The sequence below is a fragment of the Lepidochelys olivacea genome, assembly GCF_965140295.1.
Source record: "Lepidochelys olivacea isolate rLepOli2 genome assembly, chromosome: 8".
Classification (NCBI taxonomy): Eukaryota; Metazoa; Chordata; order Testudines; family Cheloniidae; genus Lepidochelys; species Lepidochelys olivacea.
The window spans coordinates 48,564,702-48,582,226 of NC_140418.1; the positions used below are offsets into that span (position 1 = coordinate 48,564,702).

General features: G+C 40.1%; 1 protein-coding gene across 2 annotated transcripts in view; it reads right to left on the reverse strand.

The window, feature by feature from the left end:
• Nucleotides 1-1,409: 1,409 nt before the first annotated feature.
• NUF2 (NUF2 component of NDC80 kinetochore complex) overlaps nt 1,410-17,525 on the reverse strand; it is a 31,705-nt gene continuing 15,589 nt past the window's right edge. For both annotated transcript variants that reach the window (XM_084636423.1, XM_084636424.1), the window contains 7 exons: nt 13,792-13,888; nt 12,374-12,436; nt 10,254-10,391; nt 8,665-8,805; nt 7,402-7,577; nt 4,252-4,387; nt 1,410-2,872 (listed from right to left, as the gene is read on the reverse strand). In XM_084636423.1, the coding sequence (XP_084492549.1) occupies nt 2,750-2,872; nt 4,252-4,387; nt 7,402-7,577; nt 8,665-8,805; nt 10,254-10,391; nt 12,374-12,436; nt 13,792-13,888 (874 nt within the window). In that variant the 3' untranslated portion in view covers nt 1,410-2,749. The remainder of the gene's footprint in view (nt 2,873-4,251; nt 4,388-7,401; nt 7,578-8,664; nt 8,806-10,253; nt 10,392-12,373; nt 12,437-13,791; nt 13,889-17,525) is intronic.

Consider the following 17,525-nt stretch of genomic DNA (forward strand, 5'->3'; position numbering starts at 1 on the left):
TATGTTTTGTTTACACACATTTTAGACAACTACATAGATATTATGTTAACTGTAGCACGTGCATATTAAACCTATATATCAGGACACATGCCTTGGAACAATATAACCCCAAAATGTTGCTCCATGTACTTGCAGGTTGCTGAGGCATTAAGTTAATTGGTAATAACTGGTAATGAGAGGCAACATGATCTTGTGCATTGAGCATAGAACTAAAAGCAGATTCCAGAATTCTAACCCTGTCTATGACACTTACACTTGCTACATGGACAAGTCACTTAATTGGGGTCTCAGTCTCTATATTTGAGAAATGGGATTGTATTAATATACATACCTACCTCACAGTGGTACTTGTGTGTTGCAACATGTGGATAAATAAGAGGAGGACCATGTTTCAATTACACCATTGGTAATATTAAAATATTTTATGGTCTCAGAACTCAATGAAGATGTCTAGCATGTAACATATAATTACTGGACTGAAAATTATAGTAAGTTATATTCACTCACTTGAAAAATGATGTTTAGATCATTAGTTCTCAAATAACCATCTGTGATAGTTAGAGAGTATATTTAGGTGATATGAAGAGTATTATTCCTGTAACTTTGTTCTAGATAGAGAAAGATGTTATTTAACAATTAAATACTACAAGAATTTTTTGGCTATTATGTGGCGGAGGGGGCCTACGATTTTGTCACGGACTTCCAAGCCTTCAGCCCCAGCAGCTGGGAGATGCAGGATCACACCGCCTCCCGCAGCAACAGGGAGCTGTGAGGTACCCCCACCGTCTGAGGCAGCAGGCCCCCAGCCGAAGTGGGGGTGGCAGGGGGACCCCTGCAGCTCCCCAGTTGCTGCAGGGACAGGGGCAAGGGGACCCCTGCAGCTCCCTAGCTGCTGTGGTGGCGGCAGTGGGACCCCCATAGCTCTGAGCCCCGACAGGTGGTGGGGGCCCAGGAGCTCCCAGCCATCCCACAGCTGCCCAGCCCCTTCCCATTTTAGCATGGATATTTTTAGTAAAAGTCACAGACAGGTCATGGGTAATAAAGAAAAATTCACAGAAGCCCATGATCTGTCCCTGACTTTTACTAAAAATATCCATGACAAAATCTTAGCCTTAATAGTAAGTGACCTGGTTTTCAGAGGTTATTGAGCATATCCACCACTCCTAGTGACATCATTGGGAGCTATGCATTGTCAGCACCTCTGCAAGTCACTTTAAAAACAAACTTAAAAGATTTTTTGGTCACAGTTTGAAAGGATATTGCATACACAGGTCTAAAACTACTATAAAATTACTGACATATGTCCTGTACCTTTTTAGTTGTATCCATTCTTATGAATATACTGAAACCAATGAGTGATCAAATTTAATTTTATTTATATGGTACAGAGACAGGCTAAAATAATCTAAACCAGAAGTTGTATCAACAAAAATGTTCCAACAGTTCAACTAATGGAAGATTTGAGATTAAGGGTAACATTTTCAAAAATTATCAAATCCTCTTTTCAAAAGCATCCAAGTTATTTAAGTGCTTTTGAAAACTTTACCCATGGTGACTTTAGAAAGTCTCAATGATTAAGAAAAAGACATTGGGGAAAAAACAGATCCAAATGCAGAAAAGAGGCAACAAATAGACAAACTAATATTTCAAGTCTCAGTCCTGAAGAATTACAAGAACAGAGCCCAGAAGTAGAAAATCTAACCAAAGAAACAGGATAAACAGAATGAGATCTGAAGAGGAGCTCTGAGAAACTCAAAAGCTTGTCTTTCAACAACAGAAGCTGGTCCAATAAAAAAAAGATATTACCTCACACACCTTGTCTCAGGATAAACATAGGTCAGACATAAAACTCAAAAACTAAAAATTACGTGAAGGAGAGAATGAACAAACAAGTAGGCTGAAAGAACACAATAGAGAAATTAGGCTATCCAAATCTTTACAGCAGCTATTTAAATGTAGCATTTTATGTTCCCAAGGCAGTCTGGCCAAACATTTTAGAAGAGCAGTTTCAATAGAAACATACAATGAATCTCAATCAATGTCATTTTATTTTTAATTCAGTTATCTGACCAAACATGGGCTTATCCTGTACAACCACAAATGGGTTTTCAATACACACCACGCAGAGACCATGGATTTAAGCTTCCAGAAAGAGACATTGCAACACCAACTGAAATTATGTAGTTCCCCAAATAGGACTCTTTCCTCTAAGGGCTTATTTATCACTGGACGTCAGAAGTAGAGCGAGCCAGAGTTCGTATAAGAATCCACTCTCCCATCGTGATGATCTCAGTAAGACTTGTCCCAAAATCAGATGGAACTTAAGATAATTCAGACTGTTTGATATACCTGGAAAATACTACAACCAAGATCTAAGAAGATACCTCCATTCAAACCAAAGCTACCCCAAACCAACATCCTCAGTGTAGTTTCTGCAAAAACTGTAGTTATGCTAGAAGCTGAAATTAACCCTCTAACTATTTTATATAAGAAAGATAAATTGGTAAACTTATCGCTAGAAGAATCAGAACTTGGAAAGAATGCAGACAGGATGTTCAAGTCCATTTTTACCAAGGTTAATCAGCTGACAATACCAGGGCCTGTCTAGAATACTAAATGTGTTCTGAGGTGATTTTTAAGAAGTTTCCCACATAAAATGCAGTATTTTAAAACCCAAACATGGAGGATAAATACAATAAGCAGAGTCCAAATGAAAGCCAGTATAACAGCTAGTTCAGGAAGTCTGAACTCAAAGCATTCTCCTCTTTAGTTCAGCAGTTTTTTCATCTCGTGAGACCGCATAGCTCTCTGCTATCTTTGCCAAAGCTTCATGGTATTTCTCCAAGCCAGCCCTCAGGTTAAGATAGATCTCCTAAGGTGAGAAAGTTAGTCAGTCAATTAGGTTCTCCCATCAGCAGTGTTAATGCTGATGCCTTACAAAGAATTTAAGAGACAGCAGGGAAGATTTTGGGTGAATCAGAGCTGCGCTCAGTGCTGCTCAGGAGTATCCACGGAACAGGAGGGGAAAGGTAGAGCTGATGATCACAGAGATGGGAGCGTAATGGGAACTGCAATCTCCTAGAATTCAGGGGAATCCCGCTATCCTGCACTCATCTTTCAGCTTTGCCTGGCTCCCCCAAGCCCTGCACGCCTCAGAAGGATCACAGGAGGGGAATTCCCAGCTGCAACAATGCAGTCCTCTCCCCTTCCCAAGCCCGCTGATCCTTGTAAGGTTCAGAGGAGAGCACTGATTCAGACGACCACCAATTATCCATACAATTGGGGCTCTCATGCAGTATTATGAAGACCAAATGTGTTGCGCCATAGCATGCCCTTGGTCCACTTCTCCTCCGTCCCACAGACTACTTAAGGGTCACCTGAGAAGAGCCTAGCTCATATGGTCTTTAGCTGGCATAGAGCAGGGCATCAAGTCTGTTGTGGACATCAGGTCTGCTGCGGGAAAAGTGCATGTGTTCGGGGGGAAAGGGTAGGCACAGGAGCTGACAAGTTATATCCGAGCTACCTAACACATTCGTTCAGGTTGAACAAAATCCAAAACTACTGTGAAAAAATTTAGAAGAATCAAAAAAATCCATTTAGGGTTGAACAAAACAAGTCATTCAAACCAAAATATTTGATTACAGGCATTTTTAAAGGGCTGGAGGAAGAAGTGGTCAGGGCCTCAGAACTTTTGTCATCACTGTGAATTGCCACCATGAATGTCCATTTACAGTCATTGGGCCAGGGAAACAGTAAGAACCACTATGGCCTGGTGGTTAAGGTACTGCCCAAGGATTTGGTATAACCATGTTCAAGTTCTTGCTCCTATGACTATTTATAAGAAGTGGAACAGATTCAACAGGAGAGACAGATGTTCACACCAGAATATCCCATAGCCTAATGGCTATGGTATGCTCCTGCAATGTGGGAGACCCAAATACAAATCCTTTTTCCACATCAGGCAGTGAAGGGAATTCAGCCTAAGTCTTCCACAGCCAAGTGAGTGCCCTAACTACTGAGTTAAAGTTCTGAAAGAACCATCACTTAGGCACTATTCACAAACCAGGGTGCGGAAGTGCCAAAGAGGTTTATGGAGGGGGAAGAGGAGGTTTGCGGGGGGTGAAACTATTTGGCAATTTTATGTCAAATTCACATATTTTCTGGTCAGCTGAAACTGCATTTTCTGGCAAATCAAAACTGTTTTGGCCAGCTCTTCTCTCCAGTACTTAATAGAAAAGAATTCATGCTTACCTGTGCTTTCATTTTTTCCTTTTCAGTGTTCTCGTTCAGCTGCTGGACTTTGAATCTGACTTGCTGGATTTCCTTGTGAATCACCGTCACCTTCTCATAGACAGCCCCTCTCTTCTCCTGAACTCTGTTACAATACCTAAAGGAAGAAGGTATGAAATAGTTCGTGCTGAACCAATCACATCATCCCAAATTAAATACAAACACCAAGATGAATTCCACACTGGATATGAATGTCAAGGAAAGTGATTTTCTAAGTTACAGTTAGAACAGTCATTTGCAAGAGTGAAGGAAAAGCTGCATTTGTGGGATAAGTAACATTTATCCATCTAGGTGTACAATTTATCTCCATCACACTGACATCAGAAAAGTTGACTCCTTCTTAAATCCTAGAGCTATATAGCATCAAGAAAAAACTCAAAGGAGTTAACATAACTTGTCAAACAAATTGCCCAGTTGACTTCAATGGAGCTACACTAATTTAAACTGGCTGAGGATCTGGCCTTAAGTGTTTTTCTACTGTTGGGTGATGCATTCATCATACTCTAGAGCAGTAGTTCTCAAACTTATTTGATCATGCCCCCATTCTTTTGGTCTGTAGTCATTTACAAAACACACACGCCACGTAAGTACATATACCTCTGCCCAGCTCTGAAGGCAGAGTGGAAAGTAGCAGGTGCTGGCCAGGTGCCCAGCTCTGAAGGCAGCCTCACCGCCAGCAGCAGTGCAGAAGTAAAGGTGGCATGGTATGGCATTGCCACCCTTAATTCTCCACTGCTGCCTTCAGAGTTGGGCATCCAGACAGCAGCCACCACTCTCCCAAAGCTTTTCATGCCGCTGCAGAATACATTTTGCACCCCCCAGTTTGAGAACCTCTGCTCTAAAGGCAGCATGGTGTAGTGGGTCTGGAATCTTGAGTTCAAAGGCCAGCTCAGACACAGACTTCCTACGTGATCTCAACTTTTCCTGTGTCTCAGTCGCTCCATCTTTAAAATGGGGTTACAACTGATCCATATCACTGATGTGAGAATTAGCTAGTATTGTGCTTCAAAAACAGTTTAAAGATTAGCTGTCTGACAATGCAGGGTCTGAAAAAAGATTTGGATAGTTCATGTTTTCAGAAAATACTTCAGGACAGAATATAGCTAGGTTTTGTACTGAAGTTGCACCATCACTCATTGAAATTGCTATTATGTCTAGACCTGTGTATTTTGCACCATTCTCTACCTATGGAACTGGCCATACAATTCAACCAACCACAAAGCTGTGCTGCACAAAATAAGTTTTAATTTGAAAAGTGCAGTTACTCCTCACTGAACATTGTAGTTATGTTCCTGAAAAATGCAACTTTAAGCGAAACGATGTTAAACGAATCCAATTTCCCCATAAGAATTAAAGTGGGTGGGGGTTAGGTTCCAGGGAAAAATATTTTTTGCCAGACAAAAGACTATATATACACACACACACACACAATAAGTTTTAAACAATTTAATACTGTACACAGCAATGATAATTGTGAAGCTTGGTTGAGGTGGTGAAATCAGAGGGTGGGATATTTTCCAGGGAATTCCTTACTGCTATGAAAAACTAGCAATTGGCTGAGCCCTCAGGGGGTTAACTCGTTAATGTAGCCTCACACTCTACAAGGCAGCAGGAATGGAGGGAAGGGACAGCATGGCAGACAGAAACACACACTGTGTGTGTGTGCGTGTGATGTGCGTGTGTGTGTGATGTGCATTTCCCCTTTAAGTAGGCTGACCCACTCTTAACTACACTGCCTTATTAAGTTAATCAGCAAGCTGAGACCACAGCTGCTGCCAGGAAGCTCCCTCCATCCTGAGCCCTGTTGTGTGTCCCCCTGCTCTATGGAGATGGGGTAAGTGGGGGACAGGAGCAAGGGCGAGGGGGACACCCTGACATTAGCCCCCCCTCTTCTCTCCCACCACCCAGCAAGCAGGAGGCTCAGAGAGCAGCACACTGCCGGCTTAATAAACAGTTTTAAGTCATCTCTGCCCCTACCCACAAAGGGAAAGAAAAGATGCATTCTTCTGCTCACCACCAAAAATCCTTCTGCTCTCCCGGATGCCAAAACCCAAAGCCACCTCCCTCCCGTTCTTCACTGCTAAATCCCATAATTGTCAAAACACAGGAAACATCTACAAGGCAATTATGTGTTAATGCAAAAATCTACAGCTACACTAAAAATTGAGAAGAGCATTTAGTATCAAAAGCAAACAATTCTATATTGTGCTGCCTTCATTTTTGATTTAATTAAAACCTCCATTTACTTTAAGTTACTTCAAAATTTAGTAGAAGAGTGACAGAAATCAAGGGGATCTGCCACAAATTCTAGGCCCAGCTTTCTGCAGAGAACAGAAGCCCTTAAGTAGGACCAGAGCACTCAGTTAACTTTCCCCATCTAAATGAAGATGCTTCCTATACAACACTCCATTCATTTTGCCAGTAATGTTCTGTATCCCCTTTGACACTATTGAGGATTGGAGTTTAAAATACTATCACGGGCCAGCTCCTCCTAGGTCCTATAGTAAAATCATAGCCCTGTGTTTACAATATTACAGTCTGCCATCATGGAAAGGATTGTGGTGTTCCAAGCTCAGCCTTACGACATGCCTGCAGCATCACGTAGGAAGGAAGACGAGCTGGGAAGCTTTGATCAAATGACACTTTTCCTTTTGTTTTAGATGTGTCACATCAGGATAATACCCCCCCCCCCCCCCGAGATACAAGACCCCATTTCCCTGTGGGTCTTGAATGGCTTTGATAATGAGCAAAAGTGGCAAGGGAAATTATGAAAAATTCATGAAAGACAAATGGGGCTTTGTTGAAGTCTGATGAGTTGGAAAATTATCCCAGTGTGACATTTTCTTTAAAAAGATTTGAAAAAAAAAATCAAGCCTAAGCATTATAAATTGAATTAGTAATCCACTGAAAGAGTTACTATCAACTCACATTGCAATTATTGATCCATGTTCCCAAGTGCTTGCCTACAGCATTACTGGTCTTCCCAGAACTATCCCCCATCACTCCCATTTCCATCTATACTACTTCTTACATGTAGTATCAGGGATGTGAATTTTTGTAAGTGTATGTCAGATAAAGTAGCGCCAGGCAGAAATGCCAACTCATCCGTACTCAAATACTGTGCGCTTGTACTGCTCAACGTCCTCCTGTTTCTTCTTTATCCTTATTTCAGCTGTAGACAGCTTCTCACGCTTAGCATTGACCAGTCTCTTTAAGGACATTTCATCTGTCGCAGCATTCTTCAACTCTATCTGGCCATTCTCAATCTGGTCCTCGAGATTTCTGACCTACAGTATTTTCAAAGAAAGACTGAAAAGCAATTCTATAAAATCAAAGAAATGCAATGTCCCTCTATTGGATATTTGCCAAAATAGAACTTTGTTCATTCTCATTTTGATAGTCTAAAAACCCAGTTAATTCTTCCCAGAAATCCAACAGTTAACACACTTTGTAAATATTTTACAGATCAGGCTTGGTGGATTACATCACTTAGACTTCCAGTAATTACTGCAATAGACTACAGTAAATTATGTAGGACAAATATTCAAAACTTTACTATGTTTTACCAAAAGAAATGAACAGTAAGGTAGCTATTTTTATTTTTACTTACTAAAATACTCTGTCATTCTCCAAAACTGCTAGCCATAATTAAGAAGGTACCATTTATCATGACAAAAAATTTTGTCCAGTGAAAAATGGGCTGGTAATACTGATAAAATTAAGGTGCTTGTTAAAATGATCGTTTTGGGTACAATGATATTTCCTCCTTTTGGCTTCTGCTCTTCCCAGAAGTAGAACAGTTTAAAATTCAACCTTCCCTCCTCCCAACCCTCTAGAAAACAACCCTCTAGAAAAAGAGAAGACAGTACATGCTATTTTGGCTTATGTTTCTACGGTAATAAGTGCTTCCACTATTAAAGATGGCAACAAATTTACAGGAGTTTGTCAATGTGACCTTAAATCAAAAATTTTCCCTCCTACCTATAGATGTGCTAAGGGAAGTTACTGTACTCAACCCCAACAGTAGCTGCATTTTGATAGTGCTGCTTATAAATAGTTTTGAAGCAGCTTTGGATCCTTTAGGATAACAGGAACTATCGAAATGGAAGATTATGATTAAGAAAATAGCTACAGTACTGGCTGTTATGTCTAGGTGCTGGAAGGCAACATGCTTTGCTTTGAAATAGATTCCATTTTAGCAAATATCATTTGTACTGTTGCATAGCAGTTTGTTTTTTTCAGATTCATATCCTAAGCAAAAAATTAGAGCAAAGGGGAGCAGCACTTGCATGAAATTAAAACCCAGTAGTTAATTGAGAGCAATTTACTTCTTACATGCAGTTAGAGGGGGACACACAAGTACATAATACAAACCTCTGATGAGATATTGGCCATTCTCTCCACATTTGCTCCTTGGCTTTGCATTTTCTTTTGGTATAATTGCACCTCCAATTGACATGATGGCAGAATCTCAACTAGGTCTCGATAACCTTCATACTTCTCAATAACCTCTTGCTTTACAAAAAAAGAAAAAGATATTTACTTAAAGAAATGGGTGAAATGTGGTTTCTGTTATGTAGTAATGCATATTTGCTCTTGTAACTAATCCTTCAATGTCTGGAATTAAAGAAATCAAGTAACTTCAAAATTGTTGCTTAAAAGAAGTAAATTTTGAGTTTGCCAACAAGATAATGTATCGGAGGAAAAAGCTGTTGGTTTGGGAAGGCAGGGATGACACCTAGGTGCTGTACTCAACCAAACCTTCAGATATAAGGAAGTAAATGTATCCATTAAATGTGCTACAGTGCCTGTTGGGGAAGAGAATGCAAGTTATACAATGGAAAATTCTGTGTCAGTAGAAGTGCAATTATGTTCATTCTCAACTAGCATTAGAGTCAGATGGCAACAACTTCACACCTTAAAAACAAACCGTATAAACAGAGAGAAATCTGAAGAGCAAGTTGTGAGCTTCACTGATGCATAGATGAATCAGTCTGCGCACAAGACACAGCCAAACATGAACCTCATGGCTGTTGTACTTAAATATATACTGTCTGAACTTTCTCTGCCAACTATTTTTACAGTTAACTGAAAAGATAGGTATATAACTGAAGAAGTTAGAGGAACAGTTTTCCTGTATTTTTCTCCTATTTAGTTTGTGCATTTCACAGATATGTCTGGGTGGAGAGGGGCAGGTTCCAGTGTTGCCCCTGAACAGCCACTTAGTTTCTTCTTGTTTATCATGAGTCTTCACACATCAGTAGGAGTCAAACATTTAAGAATACAAAGAAGCGATTAGAAAACCGCAAAGTGGAAAGGGGACTCAGCTTAGTTCCTGAAGCTACTATTGCCTTTTTTTGCAGTTTACTAAGATTTCAAGTTGATTGTGTACCTTAAATTATCAGCTTCCTTTTGATTTACTTCCTCTATTTTAACTGAAATGAACTTATGTCAGATGATTTTGAAATTAGATTGTTATTTTGGGATAAAGTGTTCCCAGAGAGCAGAAAGCAAGCCTCCAGATTCAGAACTACTGAGTGAGAACAGAGGTAACCCTGGAGCACCTCGTCAAAAGGCCAGGGCCTAGGAAGAGGTGTCAAAACAGTGCCAGCTATATGTGGTAGTGTCAGGATGATGGATGCAGTCAGCTGGACAGGTTCAAGGACCCAACATTTCTAAGTTTAGTATTACAGGTGGAACAATCAATAACACTACTTGTGATCCCATCCTTAAAGGAGGTGTTCTCTAAATATCAGATGTCTTTGTTTTCTTTCATTATAAACTAAATTCTTAAATTCCCGGCTAGTCACCTATTGCTGGTCTTTTTGAAAATGATGCACAAGCAGCTCTCAATATTATGCCAGAAGACAGACTCATATCATTACTCATGTCTTGCCCATCAGAGGGAATTTAATAGACTGTACTAAGTACAAAGCAGCCATAGTACAGTGATCAAGACTCACCTTGGTTTTCTTGAGTTTCTGGACAGTCTCCTTCATATGTTCTTTGTAATTCTTCAGTTCCTCTGGAGACTCTACAATTTTTGATTTCAGTTGCTCTTGTTCTTCTTTCAAAGTAGCCATTGTCACTTTTAGCTGATTCTAATTAGCAAGACAATTAAAATGTGGTTGATCTCTATTTTACTCAATTTTACTAATGGTGTAAGACTTAAAGGTGATATAGCTATTCTGCCTTCTGATTAGCTGCTATCTGCCTTCTGATGCTTTAAGTAGAAGGGAGAAAAGAAGTTCAGTGAGGCAGGGTTCTGCAGTGAGCATCTTGTGGAGGAGAGCATTTTACTGCTATCATAACATTTTTGTTTTAGTATTTTTCTTTTAAAAAAACAAAATTCTATTAAATTCTCTTAAGAATGTTACAGTTGCCAAACAAAGCACTCAGATCAGCAAATGCCAAAGTGAAGGCTGCCTTAAATCTGCTCCCTTTTGTATGTGTGTTATGGTACAATTTTGAGTTACAGGACTGCATGTTATTTTTGCTGCACTCATACTTGCTGCAAACATTCATGCCAATGAAACTCACTACCCAAATGTTAATGAATAAGAGGTCACAAATACCAGTAGAGCTAAGCTAAGCTGTATTCACAAGAATATTCATAGTTTTTTTCCTCCATTTGCCCAGTTCTAGTCCTGGCCAATATTCTCTCGGTAAAATAGGTAATATCTAAGAAGGTACGGGCTACTGCTGAGAATTTAGGGGATGCCCTGTTTCCCCCACTCATTGTAGAGTGTTTTCACATTCTTTGAAGACTTAAAGGTGATATAGCTATTCCATCAAGAATTAACAACTTTAAAAGGATGTCACAGTTCTATAGTTAGGCATTCAAATCAGGAATTTCCAAACGTAGCATATCCGGCCTTAATGCTATCCTTTTATTTGCGTGAAACAATATAGTCTTCAGTTATGGGATCATTTTATTTCTTTAATACAGTGCAAAATACAGCTGTTCTACAACTTTAGATACCAGCAATATTTCTACCTTGCATACTTACACAACTTTAAGTGTTCTAATGGTCCATTATCTTTTCTGATTTAGGACCAGATGTACTTAACACCTACATATTTTTCTTTCCAAAGAAGAAAGATGGAGGCAAGGTACAACAGGAATAATACATCCCAGGCACCTTACAGGATCAGTAAGAAGGAGCTCAGCTTCATTTGATGTGCAACATACAAAATGGGCATCATACCAACTGCACTATGCATATATAAAGTGAAATTTTCAAAGGCTCACAATTTAATCAATTTAAAACCCAATTTTCAAATGCTTAAAGGGACTTTTCCATGAGGGCTTCTTCTGTGCCAAATTTCAACTTTATAACTCCAGCTCTGTCAGCATTATTATAGCAGTTCACAAAGTTGTAAGATTTTGTTTTTTATAGCTTCCCACCTCCCCCACACTCTTCACATGCAAATGGCTGAAATCTTTCAACTCAAGCTTGCCCAAAGTATCACTTATGGGCAGAGATCAAGCCTGGAAAATTTCAGCCTGAAAGGTGAAAATAGGGGTTTGGAATGGAAGTGTTTAGGCCTTGGCTACAAACAAAAGTTGTACTGCTTTTACTATACTAGTACAGTTGTAATGTTACAAAACCTCTTGTGTGGGCACAGTTATACGAATATAAAGATGCTTATACCAGTATAGCTATTCCTGTAAGGGAAAGGGAATAAGCTATATTGGTATTAGCACCATTATTCCAGTATAGCTGCATCCACATTAGGGTCTGTACTGGGATAATTATTTTGGTATATAAAAGTCTCATCCTTAACCAAAATAGCTATACTGGTACAAAAATTGTGTTTAGACCTGGAGTTAGAAACCTTAGTTACAAGAGTTGGAGTCCCAGATATATCAAAACCAAACTTTATTCTTATCATGCAAGTTTCCATGAAATACAAATATAGACGTGGTTTTTAAAATGCAATCAAGTTTCATTATCTGAACCATTCACACCGCACATAGCTAGTAGAAGTCAGGCAGAAAAATCTGATGCTATATTAAAAGAAGCTCCATCACTTACTGCAGGCTACTGTTCAAATCTCATTTAAATTGAGTTATACTTACCAGACTTCGAGTTCTCTCTGCAACTTCTGCTTTCTTTTGGGAAGTCACTTCTTGCAAAGCTGTCTAATGAAGAGAACAATTGTTTGACAATTAAAAGAGGAGAATTATTAGTATGGCTTCTGGTTTTAAGTTTGAACTTTTACTACAGAGAAAAGACTACTGAAAAAAGCAGTTACCAGCTACCTGCACAGCTATCCCTTCTCAGCAAGTGCACCCCACAGGTGTCAGGCTTTGGGTGGAATTCCACAGTTCACCCACCCTTAGACAAGGACCTGTGTTACAGCCCCCGGAGTACCAACCGTGACTACTTCAGCAAGTCCAGCTGCGGTTTGGATCTTGCTATTGATGCACCTGGGAGTGGTTACTATTGATTTATGCACAGAGGCCACACAGCCTTCTCAAACAGTATTGCTGAATATTAACAGAACAGCTTTCAGAAACATGATGCGTTACAAACAACAAAAAGGGAGACCTAACTACATGGATCTTGCCTTTTAACTACTCCTGGCCTAGATGCTTAGGCCCTGCTTAGAAAGAACATGCCTGCCTGCAGCTCCTCTCTCTTCCCCCCACCACCCATGTGCACATGCTGACTACTTTCCCCCTCCCTTTCTATTAGGGACATCTTTTAACCAGTCAGTGTCTTTTGATCTTTAGCATGTCCAAGTGATAGCCCCATAGTACTCTTAGCTGCTTTGAAGATGTGTACTTGCTGCTGTCTTATCTCTTAGGGTGTCTACACTGCAATCGAAGGAGTAACTGCAGCTTGGGTAAACACACCTGTGCTAGCGTGGCTAAAAAAGAAGCAGTGCAGATGCGGCAGCACAGGTTTGAACAGGTAGCTAGGACTCCTGGTGTGCTTGTACAGCCCTTGCCCCCACATCTACACTGCTATTTTTAGCCATGCTAGCACAGGTAAAACTAGTATGGGTATATCTACCTGAGCTGCCATCACACTGCAAACTCCATCGCAGACATACCCTTAAGTCCCTATTTCCTGCCCAAGCCAATCCCCAGCTCTGGTTTGACTTAACCCTTTCAGTTCAAGTAGGCAGCAATACAAAATTAAATGAGGAATCAGTCTCACAATATTCATTATAATGCAGCAGATCTCAGTTCCTCACACAAGCAATGTGTTTCTGTAATGAAAAACAGACTATTTCACACACTGCTTCTGATCCCTATGGACCCAGCTGATAGCTTCATTCCCTCATAGGTACCAGCACAAGTTAATGCTAGGGAGTACCATATGACTCAGATCAGGATAGACATAAATACCTTAAATATTTTGACTTGCTTTTAGTTTTAATCAAATTTTCATGGGATAAATCCAAAGAAATAATAAATGCCCACAATCAGAAGTCATAGTAGTTTTACTTTGTGACAGAACTTCAGAGACACACGTAAATAGGGCATACCGTTTTTTGACGATAGTCCTGGTTTAGTACTTGCTGTAGTTCTTTAATATCATCAGACAGCTGCTTGAACTCTGCTTTTTGCTCTACTGGAATCGTGCTAAACACAAAGATATGATGTTTGATCTTGTTAGTGCATGTCAGGTGTCAGTGAGCTCAGGCTGTGTAGTACAGAAAGACTTTTCCTGCCTCGAAGGGTCTTAGGTTCAGCTACAGACAGTGACCTGGATGAACAGTTGAAGACCTAATCTCACATCGTTTTCTTTTTAATCTTGCTTTGGTGGGTTATTGTTGAAAGATTTCATAGCTCCGGTATAATTTAAGGAGTGATTTAAGTAAAGAGGGAGCACAAGGAGTAAGATCTGTACGTTTAAGAGGCAACACGGAAGAAAGTGCAAAAACAAGAGTGAGAGAATGATACTATGACATATTGCTCTATCTAGATATTTTAATTATAAAATGTAATATTTTTGTAGCAATATAGCTTAAAGCGGTAGACTTAAAGCACAGGGCTAACATCAGACAGGAGACTCTCCCAGTGTGTACTGAGAGCAATTCTTGGGTACTGGAAAACTTTAGTTTTCAAATTGGTCTTGGAAATTAGCAAAGAAGAACAAGAGGCGGCTATGGATATTGGGGGGGGGGGGGAATACAGTGCCACAGTGGGGAGCTGGACTGATAAGAATGGGCCAGAAAACATGAGTAAAGGAGGCAGCTAACCCCATGCAGTGAGTCAGAAGTAGTTGTATAATTGTAACTAAGACTCTAGAAATATTAGTCTGAGGCATATTTAAAATAGGATCTTCTTCTTTAACATACTTTTAGTTCGAACAACCCGAATTTGGAACTAGTGACTGATAGTGGAGCAAGTCACTGGTGGGACATCCCAGAGAGAGAAACTGACCTGTAGTCCATAACGGTGACAAAGTATAGTGATGATAAACTTGAGTACTCTGCCAAAGGAATGGGCATAAGGGAGCCCTATCTGATGGGGTGGAAGCTAACGGAGGGCTGGAGGAGAGGGAAAGTCCATGGAACAGGAGGAGTGCAGACTTGCTTAAATATGCAAAGGGAGTGAGTAAGACAAGGGAGCAAAAAGAATGAGAAATCAAGAACAGAAAAGTAACACTAGACAAAAAAGTAAAGCGGGACAAAGTCTTAAAGATACAGAACACTGAAAACTTGATGCAGGACAACTATTTAGCTTTTCTATGGTGCTTTGCAAATACTAGTCTAATTAACCCTCAACATCTCCTGTGAGGTACACAAGTAGCATAGTTCCCTTTAAGGCGAGCAGCTGCATACACTGCTAGCTGGTCCTGCAGTGCTCCCTCCTCCAGTAGTGTTCACCAAGAGCTACCAGACAGCACAGCTGCAGAGCAGGCTTTGATGTGGCTCCTCTTCCTCCGCATGCTGCGGTTTGAGAAAAAAGCTGACCCTGGTTCAGATAATACAAGCAGCACATACTAATGTATACAATAAATATAACTATTAGAAAGAAGGTAAATGGAGACAAGACTGGCAACTTTACATACAACTGTAAGAGCTGCCATACTGGGTCAGACCATGGTCCGTCTTGCCCAGTATCCTATCTCTGACAGTGACAGAGCTTCTAGGGGAGTGTGCAGAACAGGGCAATTATGGCGGAATCCACCCATCTTTCTCTGCTGGCTTCTGGTAGTCAGAGGGTTAGGGTGACCCCGAGCATGGGATTTCTTTTTTGAACCCAGTTATACTTTTGGCAATCAGAACATCGCATGGCAATGAGTTCCACAACTTTAGTTTTGCGCTGTGTGAAAAAGTACTCTCTCTTGCTGTGTTAAGCCTGCTGCCTATTACTTTCATCAGGTGACCCCTGGTTTGTGTGTTGTATGAAAGGGTAAACACTTCTCTCTTCACTTTTTCCTCACAATTCAAGATTTTATAGACCTCTATTATAACTCCCCCCTTAGCCATTTTTTTTCTAAGCTGATCAGATCCCATCTTTTTAGTCTCTTCTCATATGGAAGCTGTTCCATACCTGTGACAATCTTTGTTGCCATTCTCTGAACCTTTTCCAGTTCCACTATATCCTTTTTTAGATGTGGCAACCAGAACTGGACACAATATTCAAGGTGTGGACACACCATGAATTTATATAGTGGCATTATGCTACTTGTCTTATTTTCTATCATTTCCTAACACAGTGAGCCTTTTTGACTGCTGCTGTACATGGAGCAGTCATTTTCACTCTGACTCGAAGATCTTTCTTGGGTGGTAACAGCTAATTTAGAACCTATCACTCTAGCTGTATAGGGATTGTTGGGATTATTTTTTCCAGTATACACTACTTTGCACTTAATGTTGAATTTCATCTGCCTTACTGTTGCCCAGTCACCAGTTTTATGAGATCCCTCTAACTCCTCACAATCTGCTTTGAATTTAACCTCTTGAATAATTATGAATCATCTGCTAACTTTGCCTCTTCAACATATTTATTAATCATCTGGAAAAGGGGGTGAACAGTGAAAACAGGTAGGAGTATGGACCCTTGGGGGACTCCGATGGTCACTTCTGTACATCGTAAAAATGGACCATTTATTCCTATCCTTTGTCTCCTATCTTTCAAACAGCTACTTGTTATACTACATTTTGGTTTTCATTAATAGATTCACAGATTTAACACCAGAAAGGACCATTGTGATCACCTAATCTGGCCTCCTGAAAACACATGGGCCACAGAGTTACACCCTGTAATTCCTGTAGCAAGTCTAACTTGTGGTTGAGCTGGAGCATCTGTTTAGTTCTTTAAAAACTTCAAGTGATTTAGAAGCCACTACACATCCAACTTAGTTACTTGTCCCAATGGTTAATTGCCCTCACCATATTAGAAATGTGTACCTTATTTCTAGTATGATTTTGTCTAGTTTCAAGTTCCAGCTATTGATCTTGTCAAGCAGGCAAAGGCATAATTAAAGAGCCCTCTATCAGCCATCTTCTCCCCATCCAGATACCTTTAGACTGTGATGGAGTCACCTCTCTACCTTCTCTTAATTAAGCTAAATAAAGTGACAGACGTAAGCTCAGTCTAAGACATATTTTCCAGACCTTGAATCATTCTTATAGCTCTTTTCTGAATCTTTTCCACATCCATTTTGAAGTGTGGACATGAGAAATGGACACTAGTGTAGTAATGGTCTCAATGCAAAGGTTATACAGAGAATACCACTTCCTATTCAATATTCCTCTGCTTATACATCCAACAGTCACACTGGCCATCAGCCAATGGAAGGTCACATTTAGCTGGTTATCCACCATGAATCCTAAGTTCTGAAAAGGACTTTAAACTATATCCACTGTATATATGCTCTTGAACACAGCATTCTTTCATTCTAATAAAATGGTACTATGTTTCTGAAGTTACTATCTCCCACAATCAATGCTAACAAGACGCTCAGAATATCAAATCTCTAATTCTAAATACGACTCACTAGGGCACTGAAAGTAACCCCCACAAGCTTTTAGGGAAACAACTCAAAGAGCAACCACCAGCAAACAGAGAAATATGCCATGGGAAAAGTTTTATGTTTGCCTGAATTATAGTTATGGGCTAGCTAATCAAACGCCCATAGGATTAGCACTAGGTACAAGAGAGTCCCTCCCTCTCTCCACAGCTATGAAACATTTGACCAACAGGAGAAGGTTGATCAGCTCAGGAGACAGAACTTTCATAGGAGCTGGACCTCAACTATGGAAAT